At 35.7% G+C, this 18,898-nt stretch overlaps 1 protein-coding gene across 1 annotated transcript in view; it reads left to right on the forward strand.

Moving 5' to 3' along the window:
• Nucleotides 1-16,629, forward strand: part of MMP20 (matrix metallopeptidase 20) — a gene marked incomplete at both ends in the record, with an annotated part of 42,156 nt that extends 25,527 nt beyond the window's left edge. Inside the window, 4 exons of the mRNA XM_081279778.1 lie at nt 482-618; nt 1,597-1,753; nt 15,418-15,521; nt 16,529-16,629. Coding sequence (XP_081135904.1) covers nt 482-618; nt 1,597-1,753; nt 15,418-15,521; nt 16,529-16,629 — 499 coding nt within the window. The remainder of the gene's footprint in view (nt 1-481; nt 619-1,596; nt 1,754-15,417; nt 15,522-16,528) is intronic.
• Nucleotides 16,630-18,898: the final 2,269 nt, after the last annotated feature.

An 18,898-nucleotide genomic window follows, 5' to 3' on the forward strand; every position in this document is an offset into this window, starting at 1 on the left:
ATGTAAACACTTCCAATATACAATTACATAGCAATACCAGAAATTATGATTATTAATGTTTTCATAAGGAAAAAATAGGATCTCCCAGACACAAAATCTGATTCATTATGCATACTATCACATAGTATTTATTATGTTTACTTTCTTCTATTTCTCTTTTTTAAATTTTAATTTTTAAGAAATCAGAACAGGAAAGAGAAATTCATCTCACGCAATATCTGGAAGTTGAATGCACAGCATTGATGTGTAAATCATTGGTGGATTTTCCTTGCGATATCTTGGGTGTCTTGAACATCCCTAAGTAAATGAAAGAGGATCATAAAGATGCTAAGACAACAAAGATGAGAAGAAACTGTTTATAAGGTCACAAAAGGGATTTAGCAATGACCCCTGAAGTGTGGCTAGCAGTAACATCTTAGTTCACAAGCAGTTGAAGATCTAAATCAACACTTGTTCTGATTTCTTCTGGAATGCCCAATAGGATTTTCTGGCGAAGGCAGGTTCACGTGCCAGCAGGGATTCGGCCCAGCACTATCACCAGCTCCTTCCCCCAGCTCATGTCCAACGTGGATGCAGCTTACGAAGTGGCTGAGAGGGGCACTGCTTACTTCTTCAAAGGTATCCTACAGATCCCTCAGAGAAAGAAACAACAGGAGCACAGTACCCACCTATTTGGAATATCTAGTTCTGACAGTAGTAGTTCAGGATCATGGAGCATGTTTTCAGTTGCTCCTTCTCAGGTTGGGAATGAAATTTTACCCTAGGTGATACATATCTGTATTCCCAGCTGCTTGGGAGTCTGAGGCAAGAGGATTTTGAATTCAAAGCCAGCCTCATCGACTGATCAAGACTCTGTTTCAAAATACAATATGAAAAGGATTAGGGGCATGGCTCAGTAGTTAAGCACCCCTGGGTTCAAACCCTGGTACCAAAAAAAGAAAAAGCCACCCTGCTTTGTAACCGTGACATAAATGACAGTGACCATCAACTGTTTTCAGAACTCAGCTATTGATTTTGTGAGGAACACATGAGGTACTGTGGTCAGGGATCTAAAACCTGGTCCCTGCCCCATGCTGCTCAGAGTAACATGGCATATTCTACTGAGATCCTTGAACACATCAACCCTGAAGATGTATTATGACAATAGCTAGCCAATTAAATTATCCAAGAAGTGATAACTATCAGTTTTTGCTTATATTTTCTTGATGCTGACGGATAAGGGTAGAAGACTGGTGCCAATGTAAGTGAGAATTATAGCTTTTGCACATCACTTGACCCTCCTCTCTCATATGTCTGAAGATGAAATTAGATTAAAAATGAAAGGTATCTTGAAATACTAAAGATGTTAAACATAAGACACAACTGTATTGATATTATTGTTTCCTTAAAGCATAACTAGAAATTTTTGTCTCCATGGAAACTTCAAGTCTATTACTGAATTGAATAATTAGAGGCTTATATCTCCTCTTGAGTTATAGTCATGGCAAATACCTTCAGGCACAAGTTCCCCTTAGGGTCCTACATATACATCTTCAGGAATGACAGGCATCACTAAATGGTACAGAATTTTGTGTAAATTTTAATTTCTGTTTTCAGGCCCCCACTACTGGATAACACGAGGATTCCAAATGCAAGGTCCTCCTCGGACTATTTATGACTTTGGGTTTCCAAGGCATGTGCAGAGAATAGATGCCGCTGTCTATCTCAAGAAGCCACAGAAGACCCTTTTCTTTGTGGGAGATGAATATTACAGGTATGGTCTTTCTCCTTTTATTGTCTAGGTATATTCAATAGGAAGGGAGAAAAGTCTTATGTAAAAAAGACTGCAAGGCAAGTTTTCAACAGGCCTACTGACTCTCCTTGACACTGGTCTTTAAGATGGCCGGTAGATGCTCTTCAATATACAGAATCACCCAAATGATAAATGAAGTATTCATTCAATAATCCCACTGTTTGGTCTCTGGGACATCAAACATTCTGATCTTTCAATGAACTCAGTAACTGGACCCACTGGCCCAAAATTGTGGATTTGGTATCCCCAAGTACCTAACTACCCTCTAGGAATGCCTGAGTGGGAACTGACTCTACTGTTACATGTGCATAAAATGCATTTCAGAATTCTCTGCAGTTTGAGACCAAAAAAATGTATGTAGACATCAATGTGGGGCTCTTTGAAGGAAAACTCAGCTGAAAGGAAAATAATTTATGGCTAAATTATTTAATTATGTCCTTTTATCTAGCCTAAAATAAGAAGATTCATCTTATCCAAAGGGGAATACCATATTATTTTCATGCCTGTCTTGCATGGCATTACTATAAGCAGATCTGAGTAAGGTGTGATCTGCCACCTAACCACTGAACAAAGGGTCATGCTTTGCCTCACAAAGTTTCTATCCTTAGTTGACTGCTGTTGAGGAATGATTGCACCTCTTTGCCAAACTCCTCAAAGGCACACCTCCTCTGCTGCAAACATTCCTCTGCTCTCAGTTATCTCTTTGGCACTTCCTGTTTCCTTGAACTTCAAAAGAAACACGAAAACAGATTCCAAGCAGGTGACTATGCTAAACACCATATACCTGTGAAGAGGATCTGGAGGATCTCTTTGGTCTAATATTTTCACTTGTATCATTTCTAATAACCATCTGTGTGGCACAAGATCATATTTATAAAAAATATTTTTCATCTTCTCCCACCTGACTGATATTATCTTCCCCAATTGGGAGCTGAGAAAGTGCTATAACTAAGAACACAGATATATTTCATGAGAAGAGAAAAAAAATTTTTATTTCATAGAAAAGAATTTGAAACAAATATGGACCTTTATGACTCTTCTTAGTCACTGAGAACCTGGAGGCATTGCTCAAAGTGTCAGGGGCTGTCCTGAGTTGTCACTTCCAGCCCAGCATTTCAACCACTGAATCAGCTACTTTCCTCTCAGACCTCCCTGAAACATAGCATTGAAACTCATCTATTGAGACACTAACATCTACTGGGCAGAATATGATCTTCCAAAGGTTGTCTTTAAGATAAGGAGGATATGATCATGGTGTGAATGTGTGGGGAGATAGATATTGAGAAACCCCATTCCTGTTGTGGATCTTCAAGGTACTGAGATCAACAGATGCCTGCGAAAGGGAGGGGAGAGGAGGGCATTTATGTGAGTTATTCAGCTAATTTCCCAAAGAGTGTTCACAGCCTTATTCTCACGGGAAGTATTGCCCTCTCTCTCATGATTTCTCTTCTCCTCTAATCACTTGGTCTTTGGACTAATCTACCACCCACCAGGACTCTCAGTAAAGCATGTACTTCCAGTTAGGCTGGATGCAGGCTAAACAGCCAGGGCAAGAGTCTTCCTGAAGACAAAGGTTTAAAACTCTCTGTAAATTGAGGTTGGGGAGGGAGAGGGTCACTGATTTTAATGATGGCTGGTGCTCCCAGAGAAAATAACATTGCACATTTCCAACTAAGTCTCTGTGAGTGTGTTAAGAAAGAGTCTTTAGTGCAATCTAGATAAAGAGGATTCTTTTAAAAAGTTGGTTTAGGGCTGAGGTTGTGCCTCAGCGGTAGAGCACCCACCTAGCATGTGCAAGGCCCTGGGTTTAATTCTCAGCACCACAGAAAAATAAATAAATAAAATTAAGGTATTGTGTCCAACTACAGCTAAAAAAATAAAACATAAAAACATATTAAAAAGCTGGTTTAGGACATTAATTCAAGGAGTTCGACCTGCTGATTAGGAAAAGAACCCAGAATCGTCACTTTTAACCCTCCCAGGGCATTAAGTGGTACATGCAGACACCCAGCACAGAATCTCGTGTGTAGTAGGTGCTCAAAAAGAGTAACTCTTGAGTAACAGTAGGAACTAATATGGCTAATTAACAAATAATTATTTTAAAAGCTGTGATAATGAACCAGTAATTGCCTAAACCTCAATATTTCTGAGTGGCAATCCAGTCACAAAGCTGATCACAGGGAATTTCCTTTTTAAATGCTGAAAACCCTTGATGTTGATTGAAATTACTGTCTTTGACAAAGCTTAAAAAATCCCTTCACCAATGGGAATCTTCTACTTTACATGCTACAACCCATGCACAAGCACATCCACTCAGGAATAAGACAGACAAGCTGACCTACAGCTAAGAAGTTTAGAACAAGCTATTACACCAGCCCAATTTGTTCTCCCTCTAAATTCTGCACATTGTGCTTTGCAGGTCCTTACATTGATGACATCTATTGTCACATGAAATTCAATGTTAGACATTGTGGTCAGCTGCTAGTAACAAAGACACATAAGAGTTTATTTTTAATATATGTAAAAAGTCAGGAGTTCAACAGATTTAGAGTCAGTATAGTGAGTCTGTGGTCATTGGGGACCCAAGCTACTTCTTATGTTTTGCTCCCCAGTTCTTAGCACATGGCTTCCATTCCCACATTGCCTCATGAATTGAGGTGTCCAGTGGAGCTTCAGTCAGCACATCCCTGTTCTGGGTAGAAAGAAGGAGAAGGCTGGGAAGGAAGGCCAAAGCATCATATGGCCATACTAAAAAATACAGAAGCCCACAGCTTCAAGAATCCTACATCGACATCCACTGACAGTGTGTTAGATCTTAACTTTCCTTAGTCACTTCTCAGAGCTAGTCCTCATGCGAGTTCAGTCTGTGACACAAACAAAACAAAAACTAAAATATGCTTATTATGAGGGAGCTACTCCATGAATTCCTAGGATTTGGACCCAGTTTCTGTGAATGAAACTCTTGAGAAAATGATTGAAGTTCTTCCTCTAGAGGATCTAGGGCTGGCTTGGAGCCAGGTTGGTTGAGGCTCTAAAGTGACACCTAAGGGTCATGTAGAAGTTGTTTACAGGGGAAAAGCACACAGAAAACCACAGAGTGAAATCTTAAAAGGAAGCTCGACCCCATTGATGCCTCCACTTACCACATCACCAACCGACATGTTGGCTGAACTTTGCCAGTGAGGGTACTGCCCCCTGAAGTGTTTTTATTAATCCCTCTCCTCCTTCTAGCGGGCACCAGCGACAGTCAGTTTTTCTTTCTCTACATTACTTTGTCATTTCTAGCTAATTTCTTCCTATAGATGTTCTCCCTCTCCTACCAATAGCAAAGCAGTAGCTCTATCAAGGGGTTCCTAGGGGGGTAGGAATCTGCCATTACCTCCATCATTCTTTCATAGAGAGGTAATGAGTTCTAAATTTTATGTAAAGTGACTTTTAAATCTACAGGTCCAGCCTTTTTCAATCTCATTGCCACCCCAAGTCACTCTTTTTATACAGATAGACTAGAGGCATCATTGCTGCAAAGTAATATACATCTTTCACATACTTTCCTTCTGGATGTCCCAGGAATACTGGAAATAGATAATTTTATTTAAAGATTTTATATTTAGTCACCACATAGAAATAAATAATAAGTAACAAAAAATAAGAATATGGAGTACAATTTGAAATCTTGCCTTTTAATGTCTTGAATTTTTAAAAGATCGTTACCGAGTTATTACATTCAACTAGACTGATCAGGCATGATTATGTGTCTGGCTCTGTATTGGGCCCATGACACCCAAGAGAAGGCATAGCATTTGCCTGATTAGTGGGTGAACGGGAATAAGAGAGCCCTGGTGTTAATCTTAACCCTACCTGCAATCATCTAACAATCTGAATCACCTCTCTCTTTTAGCTTCATCATCTCAAAGTGAAAGTTAAAATATTACCCACTTACTTTCATGGAGCTATAGGATTAAATGAAACACTGTGAAGTGGCTATCACATACTAAGCATTCAATTCATGTTGGTGCGATTAATGCCCTCAACAGATCATACGGTTGAGAGTAAATACATAGATTAATAATTAACAAATCTAAGAGCCAAAATTGCCCTAACCAAAGACCGCATGAGCATCAGAGGACCGAAACAAAGAGGAAACAGCCAACTCTAGCACAGGTGCCGGGAAAGAATTCTTAGGGGAATCGATGATTGAACTCCACTGAGAGCTGTGTAGGAGTTTCCCAGAGTGGGTGGGGATGCAGGCTTCCAGGCAGAGAGAACGGTTGAAGCAAAAGCACTGAGGCACAAAAGGGCCTGAGAGTGTGGGGAAAACCTCAAGTTCGGTATGACTAGAACTTGGACTAAACAAGAGAGTACCCCAAGGAAAGCAGGGTATAGATTGCAGGGCCAGTGACTTTCAGGATGATCCGTATTTATTCTGTAGAAAAGAGGGACATGTTTAAATATCTTAAATAAGGGACCAATGCAGTGATTTGTGTCGTAAAAGTCACTCAGGCAGGAACGTGACTGGTTTGGAGGGGGATTTAACTAGTTAGGGGAAACCAGCTAAATTAGTGCAGCCAAATGGTGGCAAAAGGCATATTTGAAGTGCTTAAAGAAAAAAATTCTTAACCTAGAATGCTACAACTAGCAAAGCTCCTTTAAAATGAAAGAAAAATGAAAGCATTCTCTGGTGAACATAAACTCAGAGAATTTTTACTTGCAGACTTGCCTTACAAGAAATACTAAAGGTGGTAATTCAGGCTAAAAGTAAGTAAGTGACTTCAGACAATGATTCAAACACACACACACACACACACACACACACACACACACTACCAGTAATTGTAGTTACGTAATCACCGCACAGTACAAAGGCACAGTTCCTCTTTCTTCTCTTAACTAATTTAAGTATTGTATAAAACATTGTGTGTATAAGGTGTCGTTGGCACTATTACGTAGAAATAGGTATGCCAAGAGTACAAAGAGAATGGGTGGGAGCAAAGCTGTATTAGGGGAAGGAAATGACACCACATGGTAACTCAGATTCACAGAACAAAAGAAGAGAACCAGAAATAGTGAGCAAGAAGGATGGATGATATTTAAAAAGTCACAAATATATACTTGTTCTTTTTTCTTCTCCTAACTTCTTTAGAAGACACTAAATTTTATAAAATTATAATTATAAAATTATTTGGGGACTTGTAATATAGAGATGTCATATATAAAACAACAAAACTCCAAAGGAAAGGGAATGAAATACAACTATTTTAGGCTGATATTTGTCTATCTCATTGGAATCAAGTTAGTACATATCTGAAACAGATTTTTATAAGCTAATCTATATATGGTAAGCCCTATAGCAACCACTAAGGAAATAGCTGAAGAAAATATAATTTAACAAATTATTTTAAAAAACCCAAAATTTGGGGCTGGGGATGTGGCTCAAGTGGTAGTGCGCTCGCCTGGCATGCGTGCGGCCCGGGTTCGATCCTCAGCACCACATACAAACAAAGATGTTGTATCCGCCAAAAACTAAAAAAAATAAAATAAAATAAAAATAAATAAATAAAAAACCCAAAATGTTACATTAGAAAATCTTCATCAATACAAAAGAAAGCAGTAAGGAGAAACAGAGGAAATGATGTGATAGGCAAAAAACAAAAAGTAAGATAACAGGTATAAATCCAAACTTATCAATAATGTAAATTAAATACAAATGGATTAACAATCTAATCAAACAGCAGAGATTATCAAACTGAATTTTAAAAAAAGAAGAAGGGCTAGGGGTATAGCTCAGTGGTAAAGCACTTGCTTAGCATGTGTGAAGCCCTGGGTTTGATACCCAATACCAAAAAAAAAATTAAAAAAGAAGATGAAGCAAAGAAGATCCAACTCTATCTATAGAAGATACATTTTATGTTCAAAGATACAAGCAAATTAGAAGTATAAGGAAGCTTTAAGTGGCTCTACTGATATGGAGCAAAACAGACTTTAAAAAAAAATGTTACTGGGGATAGAGAGGGACATTTTGTAATGATAAAAGGGTCAATCCACCATGAAAACAACAACTCTAAACATATGTGAATCTAACAACAGAGCCCCAAAATGTATGAAGCAAAAACTGACAGAAACAAAAAAGGAATTAGCAATAGATCCGTGACACTTGGAGATTCCAATACCCCACTTTCAGTAAAGGATGAAACAAATAAATCAACAAGGAAAAGAACCTGAATAGCACTTCAAACCACCAGACCTATAGCATCTATAGAAAGCTCCAACCAAGAACAGAATACAGATTCATCTCAAGCACACATGAAACTTTCTCCAGGATAGAGAACGTCTAGGCCACAATACAAGTCTCAATAAACTTAAAACAACTGAGGTCATGCAAGTTATCTTCTCTAATCATGATGGAATAAAACTAGAAATCAATACAGAATGAAAACTGGAAAATTTGCAAATATGTATGTTTTAAACAACACACTAGTTAGTAAGTAACCAATAAGTCAAAGAAGAAATCACAAAAGATTAAAAAATACTTAGAAATACGTGAAAATTAATACTCAGCATACTCTACTGGAACTTATTGGATATAGCAAAGGCAGTTCTCAGCTATACATGCATATATTAAGAAAGAGGAAAGATCTCAAGTCAAAAATTTAAATTTCTACCTCAAGACATTGCAAAACCAAGAACAAATTAACCTAAGACAAGCAGAAAGAGGGAAATGATAAAGATTACAGTTAAACAAATAAAATAGAAAACAAATCAACAATTTGATAATATCAACAAAATCAAAGGTTGTGGCTTAGAAAATATCGACAAAATTGACAAATGTTTTAGTAAATTGAATGAAAAAGAGAAGACTCAAATTACTAAAATCAGAAATGAAAGAGAAGACATTACTGATGACCTTATAGAAAAAAATATAAAGGAATACAATGAACAACTACATACCAATAAATTAAATAAGGCAGAAAAAATTTTAAAAATACACAAACTAGTCAAACCAGTTCAAGAATAAATAATGGTCTGATTAGATCAGTAATGGGAAAGAAACTGAATTAGTAATCAAATATTATCCACAAAGAAAAGCTCAGGTCTAGATTGCTTCATTGGTGATTTCTACCAACATATTTCAAGAAGAATTAATCCCATTTTTTTCACAAATTTCTCCAAAATATAGAAAAAAAACTTACCTAACCCATTGTATGAGGTTTACATTACCTTAATACCAAAATCAGACTGACATCAAAGGAAATGAAAACTTCAAACCAATTTGTATTGGGAATGTGGGTGCAAAAATGCTCCAAATTTACTAGCAAGGAAAATCGTATAACTTATAAAAAGAATTATGCACAAAGGCCAAATGGGATTTGGGCCAAAATTGTAATATTGTTTTAATATTCAAAAATCAAATAATGTAATCTATCATATCAATAGAGTAAAAAAATAAAACCACATGATCATCTCAATAGGTGAAAAGAAAATGGTGATATGTTTGACAAAATATATCACCATTTTGTAATTAAAAAAAAAAACACCCACTAAACTTAGAATAGAATGAAACTTTCTCAACCTGATAAAGAGTGTCTATGAAAAACCTATGACTGGGGTACTCATTGGTAAATGGCTGGTTGCCTTCCCCATTAAGATTAGGAGCAAAACAAAAATTTCCATTCTTAGCACTCCATTCAATGTTTACTGGAGGTTCTGATTGTGACAAACAAAATTTTGCAACAAAAAATCCTGTTAACAATAAGTGAAGTAAAAGTCATCCAGAGGGAAACGAAAGTAAAATTATTTCTGTTTTCATTTGACATAATCTTTTGTATAAAAATCATAAGAAATATTCTTTAAAAAATCTTTTGAAGTGATAAATAAACTCGGCAAGCAAAGATCAAATTATATTTCTACACACCTCAATGAACAATATGGAAATAAATTAAGAAAACAAGTTAATTTAAAATAGCATCAAAAAGACTAAAATACTTAAATTTAACAAAAGAAATGGAAAACTTATATACTGAAAACTACAAAATATTGTTGAAAAAATTAAACAAAATCTAAATTAAAAGATATTTCATGTTCATTTATGAGAAGCTTTAATGTTTTTAACACAGCTTTTCTCCTTAAATTGGTTTAAAGATTCAATACAATCCCTATCAGAATTAAAATGCATGTTAAAATATAGGACCTAGAATCACCAAAATATCTTGAAAAAGAAAAACACATTTGAAGAAATTAAACTTCCTGATTTTAAAACTTAGTACAAAAAAAATAGTAATCAAAAAAGTATGCTATCAGAATAAGGATAGGTGTATATATCAATGGATCAAAAATTTATAGTCCAAATAAACCAAAACATCTATGGCAAATTGATTTTTAACAAGGTGCTAAGACCACTCAATGTAGAAAGAATAGTCTCTTCAACACGTTGTACCTGGATAAGTGGATAGCCACATACAAAACCAGGAATTGAACCCCTACCTCACACCATATGCAAAAATTAACTCAAAATTTATGAAACACCTTAAATGTAAGTGCTAAAATTATAAAAGTCTCAGAGGAAAATATAGAGGTAAATCTCAATGAACTTGGGTTGAGCAATTTGATGCTTAGATATGAAAAATAGATGAATGGGCTTCATCAAAGTTAAAAATGTTTCTGCTTCAAAGAACACTATCAAGAAAGTAAGACAGTCTAGAAAGTAGGAGAAAATATTTGTAAGTCATTTTTCCGACAAAGAACTTGTGTCTAGATTATATAAAAAACTTGTAACCCAATTAATTTTAAAAAATGACAAATAATCCAGTTAAAATATGGGCAAAGGACCTAAATTTTTCCAAAGGACATATAAAAATGACCAATAAACACATGAATAGATGCTCAATACCAATAGTCATCAGGTAAATGCAAGTCAAACCCACCATGAGATACTATTTCATACCTACTAAGATGCTATAATCAAAATTTCAAATAAATATGATTGAGAATATGGACAAACCAGAAATCAGAACCCTCATACAACTGCTGATGGGACTATAAATTAGTGCAGCCACTTGAAAAATTATTTTCTGTTTCTGAAAAAATTACAATTACCGTTTGATCCAGAATTTCACTCATAGGCATATATATATACCCCAAAAGAAATAAGCTATTTTATTTTAAAAATAAAATATTCACATAAGAACTGAACATAAATGTTCATAGCAACATTATTCATAATAGCCAAATGATAGAAATCACCCAAACATCCATCAAGGGTTGAATTTATATCTAAAATATAATAAATTCATATAATAGAATATTATGTGGCCATAAAAATGAGTGAAGTACTGGCACATGCTATAATAGTCATGAATCTTGAAAGATTATGCTAAATGAAAGAAGTTAGTCACCAAAAAACCCACATATGATTCCAGTTATATAAAATGTCCAGAATAGGCAAGTCTAAAGAGACAGAAAGTAGATTAGTGATTGTCTAGGGCTGGGTAGGCTGAGTGGGCGTGGAGAGTGGTGGGGAAAGTAAGGATTGATGACTGAAAGCATGATTTTTCTTTTGGGGGCAGTGATAATATTCTAAAGTGGATTGTGTTGATGAAACACAGTTCTGTGAATATATTTTTTAAAAAATATTGAATTATTGCAGTGGCACATGCCCACGATCCTAGTGACTTGGGAATCTCAATCAGGAGGATTACAAATTCAAGCCAGCCTGGGCAGTTTAGCAAGACACTGTCTCAAAATTTAAAAATATGAAAGGGCTGGGATTGTAGCTCAGTGAAGAGGCCCCTGATTCAATCCCAGTACACCCCCCCCCCAAAAAAAAACCTATTGGATTGTTAGTAAAAAAGCATGAACTATTGCAAGAACCATCCCAGGAGGATGAGTTTGGGGATAAGGAATAGACCTGACTTCTTTTCAAGCAACAAGAAACTTAGGTGTTTGTAACCGACTAGTTGGGAATTATGTCCTTGATAAATGGGTTTTGATTTTGACATTTACCTAAGTAGCAAATTTGAGAAGTGCAGCAGAATCAGGAAAATAAAGAGGAGCTCCATTTCGTACATGCTGGTGAGATCCCAGAATGGAAATATCCAGGCAAGAGTTGGGCTTATAGGTCTTCAGCTCAAGGGGACTCAGGCTGGAGAGATCATTTTAGAATTCACTGTATAATCAGGTGATTAACTGAGACCATATGAGAGTATAAGGCTGCCCAGAAAGAAGGGGTCAAAAGGACAGCATGTGATGTATACTGTTGAAAACAAGGAAAACATAAAAGAGAAGGAATTATCAAATTGTCAACATTTGCTACATATTTTGACAGCCATTTGTATTGTTTTCTTCCATTTTTTTCCCCAGGGGTTTTTCCTCATTTTTATTTTTTATTTTATTTTTGTGTGTGTGTGTGTGTGTGCATGTGTGTGTGTGCACGCACTGGAGACTGAACCCAGGACCTTGTGCATACAAGGCAAGCATTCTGCCAACGAAGCTATATCCTCAGCCCCTTTTCCTCATTTTAAAATATTGAAGTATATAGCTTTATATCCTGACTTTTTAACCTTAATATTATGCATAGATATTTTTCTGTATTGTTACAAATGCTTCAGTCCAGAAACTTCTCACTGTCATTTTCCTTATGGGGTCCTGTTTTCTGGCTTTCATCTGGGATGGCACAGGTAGCTTCTCACTTTCCTGCCTTCTTTTCAGTCATGATCACTCTCACCATGACTCTTCCCTAGTATACACCACAAAGGCCCCTTCCTCCATGAAAGCCATGTGTTTCTTGGCTGGAAGTTAATGAATAACTTCGAAGGGAAATTTGAGATTTCGGTATCATTGACTCACACAGGAAAGTTCACCTTGATGAAACTTCCTGAAAATATCTAAGATACCTTGTCACTAAATCCCCTTTTACCATTTGTTCTGATATTCTCCTTAAGCATCCTATACCTGACTGAATCCTCCATTTAGTCCTTCAAAGGAGGCAGGTGGAAGCAGGTAAGTCATTGACATATGATAGAAATCTTCACAATCAAAACATCAGAAATGCCTAACAAATCTAAGTTCTGCACGTACAAAACAGCAAGCACTAGACCAAAATTGTCCCTAAGACTTTAGGCTTGTACAAATGTGCAGAGTAGGATAAAAAACTACATTAGATACATGTGGCACTATTATATCACTGGAAAAAGGTTAACTAGTTTAAGTCAGCAATGATTTGTTTAACACTGATACCCTTTAATCAAAATTAAACAAATGTTTATAAAGGAAATAAACATAGCTGCAAATTGTGAGTTTTAGTTTGATATTTAGATCTCACATAAAGAGCTCAATGAAAAAATGTATGCAATTATTTTAGCAGATCCCTAGCACATAATAGATTCTGAATAAAAAATATTTCTTCAATATTTCAATTCAGCTAATATGAATTGATGATTTCCTGTGTGTGTCAGGAATCATGCTAGGTGTTTTCTCATATTCTCTTATAATCTCCCACTCTCTCATCTGCCTTTCAACAATCTTGAAAAGTACAGACTGTTAGCTCTGTTTATAGTAAAAAAAAAAAAAAACTTTGTTTCTAAGAGAAGTTACATAATCAGCTCAAGATCACACAGCTTAAAAGGCTATCTGAAGCTGTACTTCATGTCTTTTGAATCCATAATGTAAAGAGACTTCTTCACATACATTCATTCTTTAGTTCTCTTCCCCACTTAATGCCAAAATGTCCATTATTCTTACCTATTATTTAATTTTTTTCTTTATGCATTACAAATTATTTATGCATTATAATTATATATAATTGTTGGATTCATTAGGCCATATTCATAATATAATTTGATTAACCTCATTCCCCAGTCTCATAATTTTTCTTCTATCTCCTGGAGAAAAAAATCTCAACACAACAGTGCATGTGCTTTTAGGAAAGGTTATGTTTTCTGGACCACCTCCAACCTCTTCTACCCACCTTTTTTCCACCTCTTCTCAACCTTGCCTACAACTGTATATAATGCTATCTGATAAAGTGTGTTTAGAGATTAAGAGAAAGAAAGAAACAAAAAATAGGAAAAACAAAAGAAAGGAAGATTAAAGATTAAATGTATTAATGACTTAAGATCCCAGGTCAAAGCACAAAGTCCACTCAGTCTTTTACTAACAAGTCAGAATTAATGGTTGTCGGGGTCAAAATAAACCACAAAGTTTATGGCTGAGGTCTGTCCAGGATGCCACATGAGCCACGCACGTGGTGTGTGTGCACACACATGTTCACATTGTCTCTTATCCTCATGGCTAACTGTTTTCCAGATGAGGAAACCAGGGCTCAGAGCACAGGGTACATTCTCCTAATCACAGAACCAGCAGACGAGAGTCAAACTCAAACCCAAAGCCATGTAACAGAATTGTCTACAAACAAAGGGTTAGAGCGTCACAAAGTTTACACTAGTTCACAGAAAAAGAAAGCACAATATTATACACAATATTGATAAATATATGGAGGTGTACTCTGTGAACATAAAGACAGATTATTAGCAAGAATTGTCTCATACTGTCCCTTCGACCTTTTTGGTGACTTAGTTTCTTTTCTTTGTAAAATGATAATGAAGACAGGTAGTAATGGCTTTTTTTTTTTTTTGATGACTTGATAGTATTTTTCTTAGTTGGTAAATGAAAAGATAGCAACCTTGTATTAGTTACATAGGCCCCTGAGTTTGAAATGTTTACACGAAAGGTTTGAATGAAATATTAACATGCTACAGTCAATATGTTGGAAGAATTAGCTTCCGTACCTCATCCCAACATTCCAAAAAGCTGCTTAATCCCTAGTCAATTTCAGCTAAATATTTCTTTCCTAAAGTTTGACTCCTGCTCAGTATCATGAAAGATCTGTCCGTTGGCCTATGCATCCAGAGCCACATGAAAGGCACATTTCAGGAGATGGTGGGCATAATCTGCTGCCACAAAAAACTACCCAGTAGCCCAGGAAAAATTGTTTGACCTTTTGGTGGAAAAAGATTGAGATGTACACCTGGGAATGTCCCCATTTGGAGTTCTGGGCTAAATAGGAAGGGACTTTCTCACATGTTAAATAAAGTCTCACTAAAGAGGTGAGAGTCATCTCTTCCTAATGCTGAACTCATATAGTCACACTGACTCATATGGGTCACAGTTTTTTTTTAATACGGTATAATTTAGATCACAAAGAGATATAGTAACCAGTTTTCACAGTTATCATTCAATGGTGGTTACTTATCCAGAGAAGGAAACCTAATCTATGTTTGGTAAAGTGCATGATTTTTCCAGCAAACAAAAGCAATGGAATTCAATTAAATTGATTTAAAAGACAGAAGCTCAGTTATTACAAATTTTCTTGCTTCTTATTTGATGAATGTTCACACAATCATTTATTCATTATTTGTTGAATCCTTTCTCCAGGAGTATATAGTGCTAACTCCATGAATTAAAGCCCCAATAAAAGGCTTTCAATTGTTTAGTAAACCAATAAATTCACAGAGAGAACAAACAGATATGTGTATCATCTAAAACAAGTCATAACTCAACCCTGGCTAAACATGCCATCATCCACAACCAAGAAAAACCTCTAATTACTAATATTTTTTAAATACTCCTTTCAGCTATGATGAACGAAAAAGGAAAATGGATAAAGACTACCCAAAAAATACTGAAGAAGAATTTTCAGGAGTTAGTGGCCAAATAGATGCTGCTGTGGAATTAAATGGTAAATATTTTCACTGAAAATTTTTCTTTGTAGAAATCATAACAAGAAATCTGGGCTTTCCTTGAATGCAACAGAAAATGGGTTTCCAAATAGGAGTCATTTGTTATTTTTTGGTCTTGGGTACTTCTCTATATTTAGATCACCAGATTATCCACTAGAAAGAGGAATTGGAAAAGACCATTGGAGTTCTGTCTTTACTAATGAAAAGTTTAGAAGTACAGATAGCTTCAGTTGATGTGTCAGCTAGATCATAAAGTCTACCCAGGTCCAGATTACCTTTTTCATCTTTAAAATACATAGTCTCAGTCTTCCCAGTGTCTTCTCCCCTTCCATTAGCCAACTCCTGAAATTTAATACATAGGTAGGAAAGTTTAATGAACTGAGTTGATCAAATTTAGTCGACACATTCCTCTTGAATGTGAGAACAGAACTGGACATTATTCAGAAATGCAAAAATAGTTCCAGACATGGCCTCTGCTCTCACAGAATTATTAGCATCATCAGGAAACATCTATTCATCCAACACAGATGAAATTACTAGAAAATAAGATAGTCTATTATTCAGTATTAACTTACCTAGTAGACCTCATAAAATTGAAAGAGGTGATCTGAGGAAAAAAATATTAGAATCGGCAGCAGTAATCGGAGATTTCATGGTAGTTTTGAAGATTGGGTAGAGATTTGACTAGGGAGAGGAAAAGAGAGAGGGCTTCTTTGAAGAGAATAGCCTGAACCAAAGCACAAAGCATAACTGAGGATGGTTTGTTGGAGGATCCCAAAGATGATATTTTACTGTTGCAGGAAGCAAGAGTAAGATACGAGATGGCTAAGAAGTTAGAAGTGTCAGGTCCTAGGGCATGGGAGCCATGCACAACACAAGCCACCTGATAGATTCCCACCCAATTCTCCATTGGCAGCACCTCAGGAAAGTTGTAATTACAAATCCTCCCATTTTTATATCTTTAAGTCATTGTCAGTAACCACAATTTCAACTTTATCTCTTTTAGGTCACATTTACTTCTTTTCAGGACCCAAAACATACAAGTATGATACAGAGAAGGAAGATGTGGTTAGTGTGGTGAAATCCAGCTCCTGGATTGGTTGCTAAACAGAAAGATCTAGTCTTTCCCAAGGAGTGAAAATGACTGCAAGCAGCCGGTAACTGATTCCTAAGGACTAAAGCAGAATGTAGGATAAAATCTTCCCATGGCCTTCAATTCTAAGGGCAATTTAGAGTTCATTGAAAATAATGCTTCTGATTTTTTTTTCATAGTTGTGTATTCAGAATTTATTCCAAATGAGAAATTGGGCCAATTTTACACAAAATCAGAATCAACACAATACACTCTTCAATCAGACTCTCATTATTTGTCTTTTTTTTTTTTTTTACCAAATGTACTGAAGAAAAATAATCAGTTTGGTTTTTATTTCTAGGAAGAAGTCTACTTGTGCATTCTCTGATATATAACTCTTTGAATAGGAAACGTCATACCATATGAATTACAGTCATTCTTTATAAACAGTGGTTTTTGCAGCCATCATTTGGCCCTCATTTATTATGATATATATATAAATTACTCTATTTTTTCCCACTCTATTTTTTCCCACTTTTACTTTAAACATATCACAGGCAAAATACCACATAATGTTTGTTTCTTGTTTTTGTTTGTTTAACTTTACCTACTCACTGGTGTCTTAAGTGGGTTGGTAAACAAACATTCAAATGGATTTTCATACCCAGCAACAGATGGGCACTTTGCAACAGGAAAACTTTTTACAACAGCCAATAAATATGTTGTATTAGAACAGTTCCTCTTTTCTTTTCTGTTAATATTTATTAACCTCTATAATACTTTGTTGGCAACAAATTTTATGTACCTATAGGAAATGTAAACTCTAACAGTGTCGTGAGCACCCATACCCAGAAGAAATGAGGACAGTAACATACTCTATTTCCTGTTCCTGATAAACCCTCAATGAAACTATCTTTGATCCATCTAAGTCTCTTCTTAATAGTTTTCCTTTTAGAGGAGTTCATCTTTTTGTTTTAGGTTTTTTTTTACTTCAAGCTAAATCTTTCCTCCCACTACCTAGTTATCAATACAGATAGAATTATGGCTGTCTGTCATTCTTATGGTTATTTTTTAATCCTAGAATGGAAGGATTCTAAAACATTTTAGTAGTTGTAAAGTTGAATGATAAAATGCATGTAATATACTTCATAGAGTACCTGGAACACCTATGGTTTTTAACAGATGTTAACTATTACTGTTACCATCATGTATTAAATTTGTTTCATATTCTCCTAAAAAGACTTAAGAAGGAATGAGGTAATTACTCAAGGTTACTCTAAGCTTTCCATTTGGTTTCTGTTACTGAAAGTCACTATTTATAGCAAACCAGATGTCGGATATTGAAGACAACATCTGGGATTCTTGCTTTCCAAGCTGCCTCTAAGAGAAACAAAGTCACTTTTGCAAAAACAGTGAGCTAAAGAGCACTTCAGGAAGCAAAGAGGGAACCAGTCTGGCAATTCCTCAAAAGATTAAACATAAACACAGCATCTCCACTATATATATCTATGAGAAATTAAAACACCCCCACAAAAAGTTGCACACAAATGTTCACAGTATCATTATTCATAATAGCCAAAAAGTGGAAACATTTCCATCAAGTGATGAATGGATATGTAAAATGTGGTAAATTCCCACAATTAAATATTGTTCAATAATAAAAATAATGAATCCATGCTATAATATGGATGAAACTTGAAAACATCATGATAAGTAAAAGAGGTCAGATACAAAAAGTCACATATTATATGATTCTATTTATATGAAATGTTCATAACAGGAAAATCCATAGAGTCAGAAAGCAGACTAGTTCTTGTTGGGAGGTGTGGGGAGGGAAGAGTGGGGAATGGTTGCTCATGGGTATGGGGTTTCTTTTATGAGCAATGAAAGTATTCTAAAACAGATTATGCTGATGGTTATACAACTCTGTGAATATATTAAAAGTCATTGAATTGTACACTTTAAATGGGTGAATCGTATATTATATGAATTATATTTCAATAAAGACATTACATTTTAAAAAATAAATCAGCAGGGAGACCAAAGTGGTACCATAATCCATGAAGTTCCTGCATCCTGAAAGGGCCACACAGCACTGAAGCACCAGCCTCAAGACATGTGGTACTGAGCAGCCATCATCTTGTGTCCGGCACCTGCCCAGAAGCATACAATGAAGACGCTTCACTGCATAGATGGATGTTACTGAAGCAATTACACATGTGTTCTGAGGACAGATGGAAGGATTCAAACCCCAGATCTTCTAATTCTAGCTGTGTGATATTGTTCAAATTCTCGAATCTCTGT

Source organism: Spermophilus citellus (assembly GCF_964194105.1).
Source record: "Spermophilus citellus genome assembly, chromosome: 2".
In the NCBI taxonomy this organism is placed as follows: domain Eukaryota; kingdom Metazoa; phylum Chordata; class Mammalia; order Rodentia; family Sciuridae; genus Spermophilus; species Spermophilus citellus.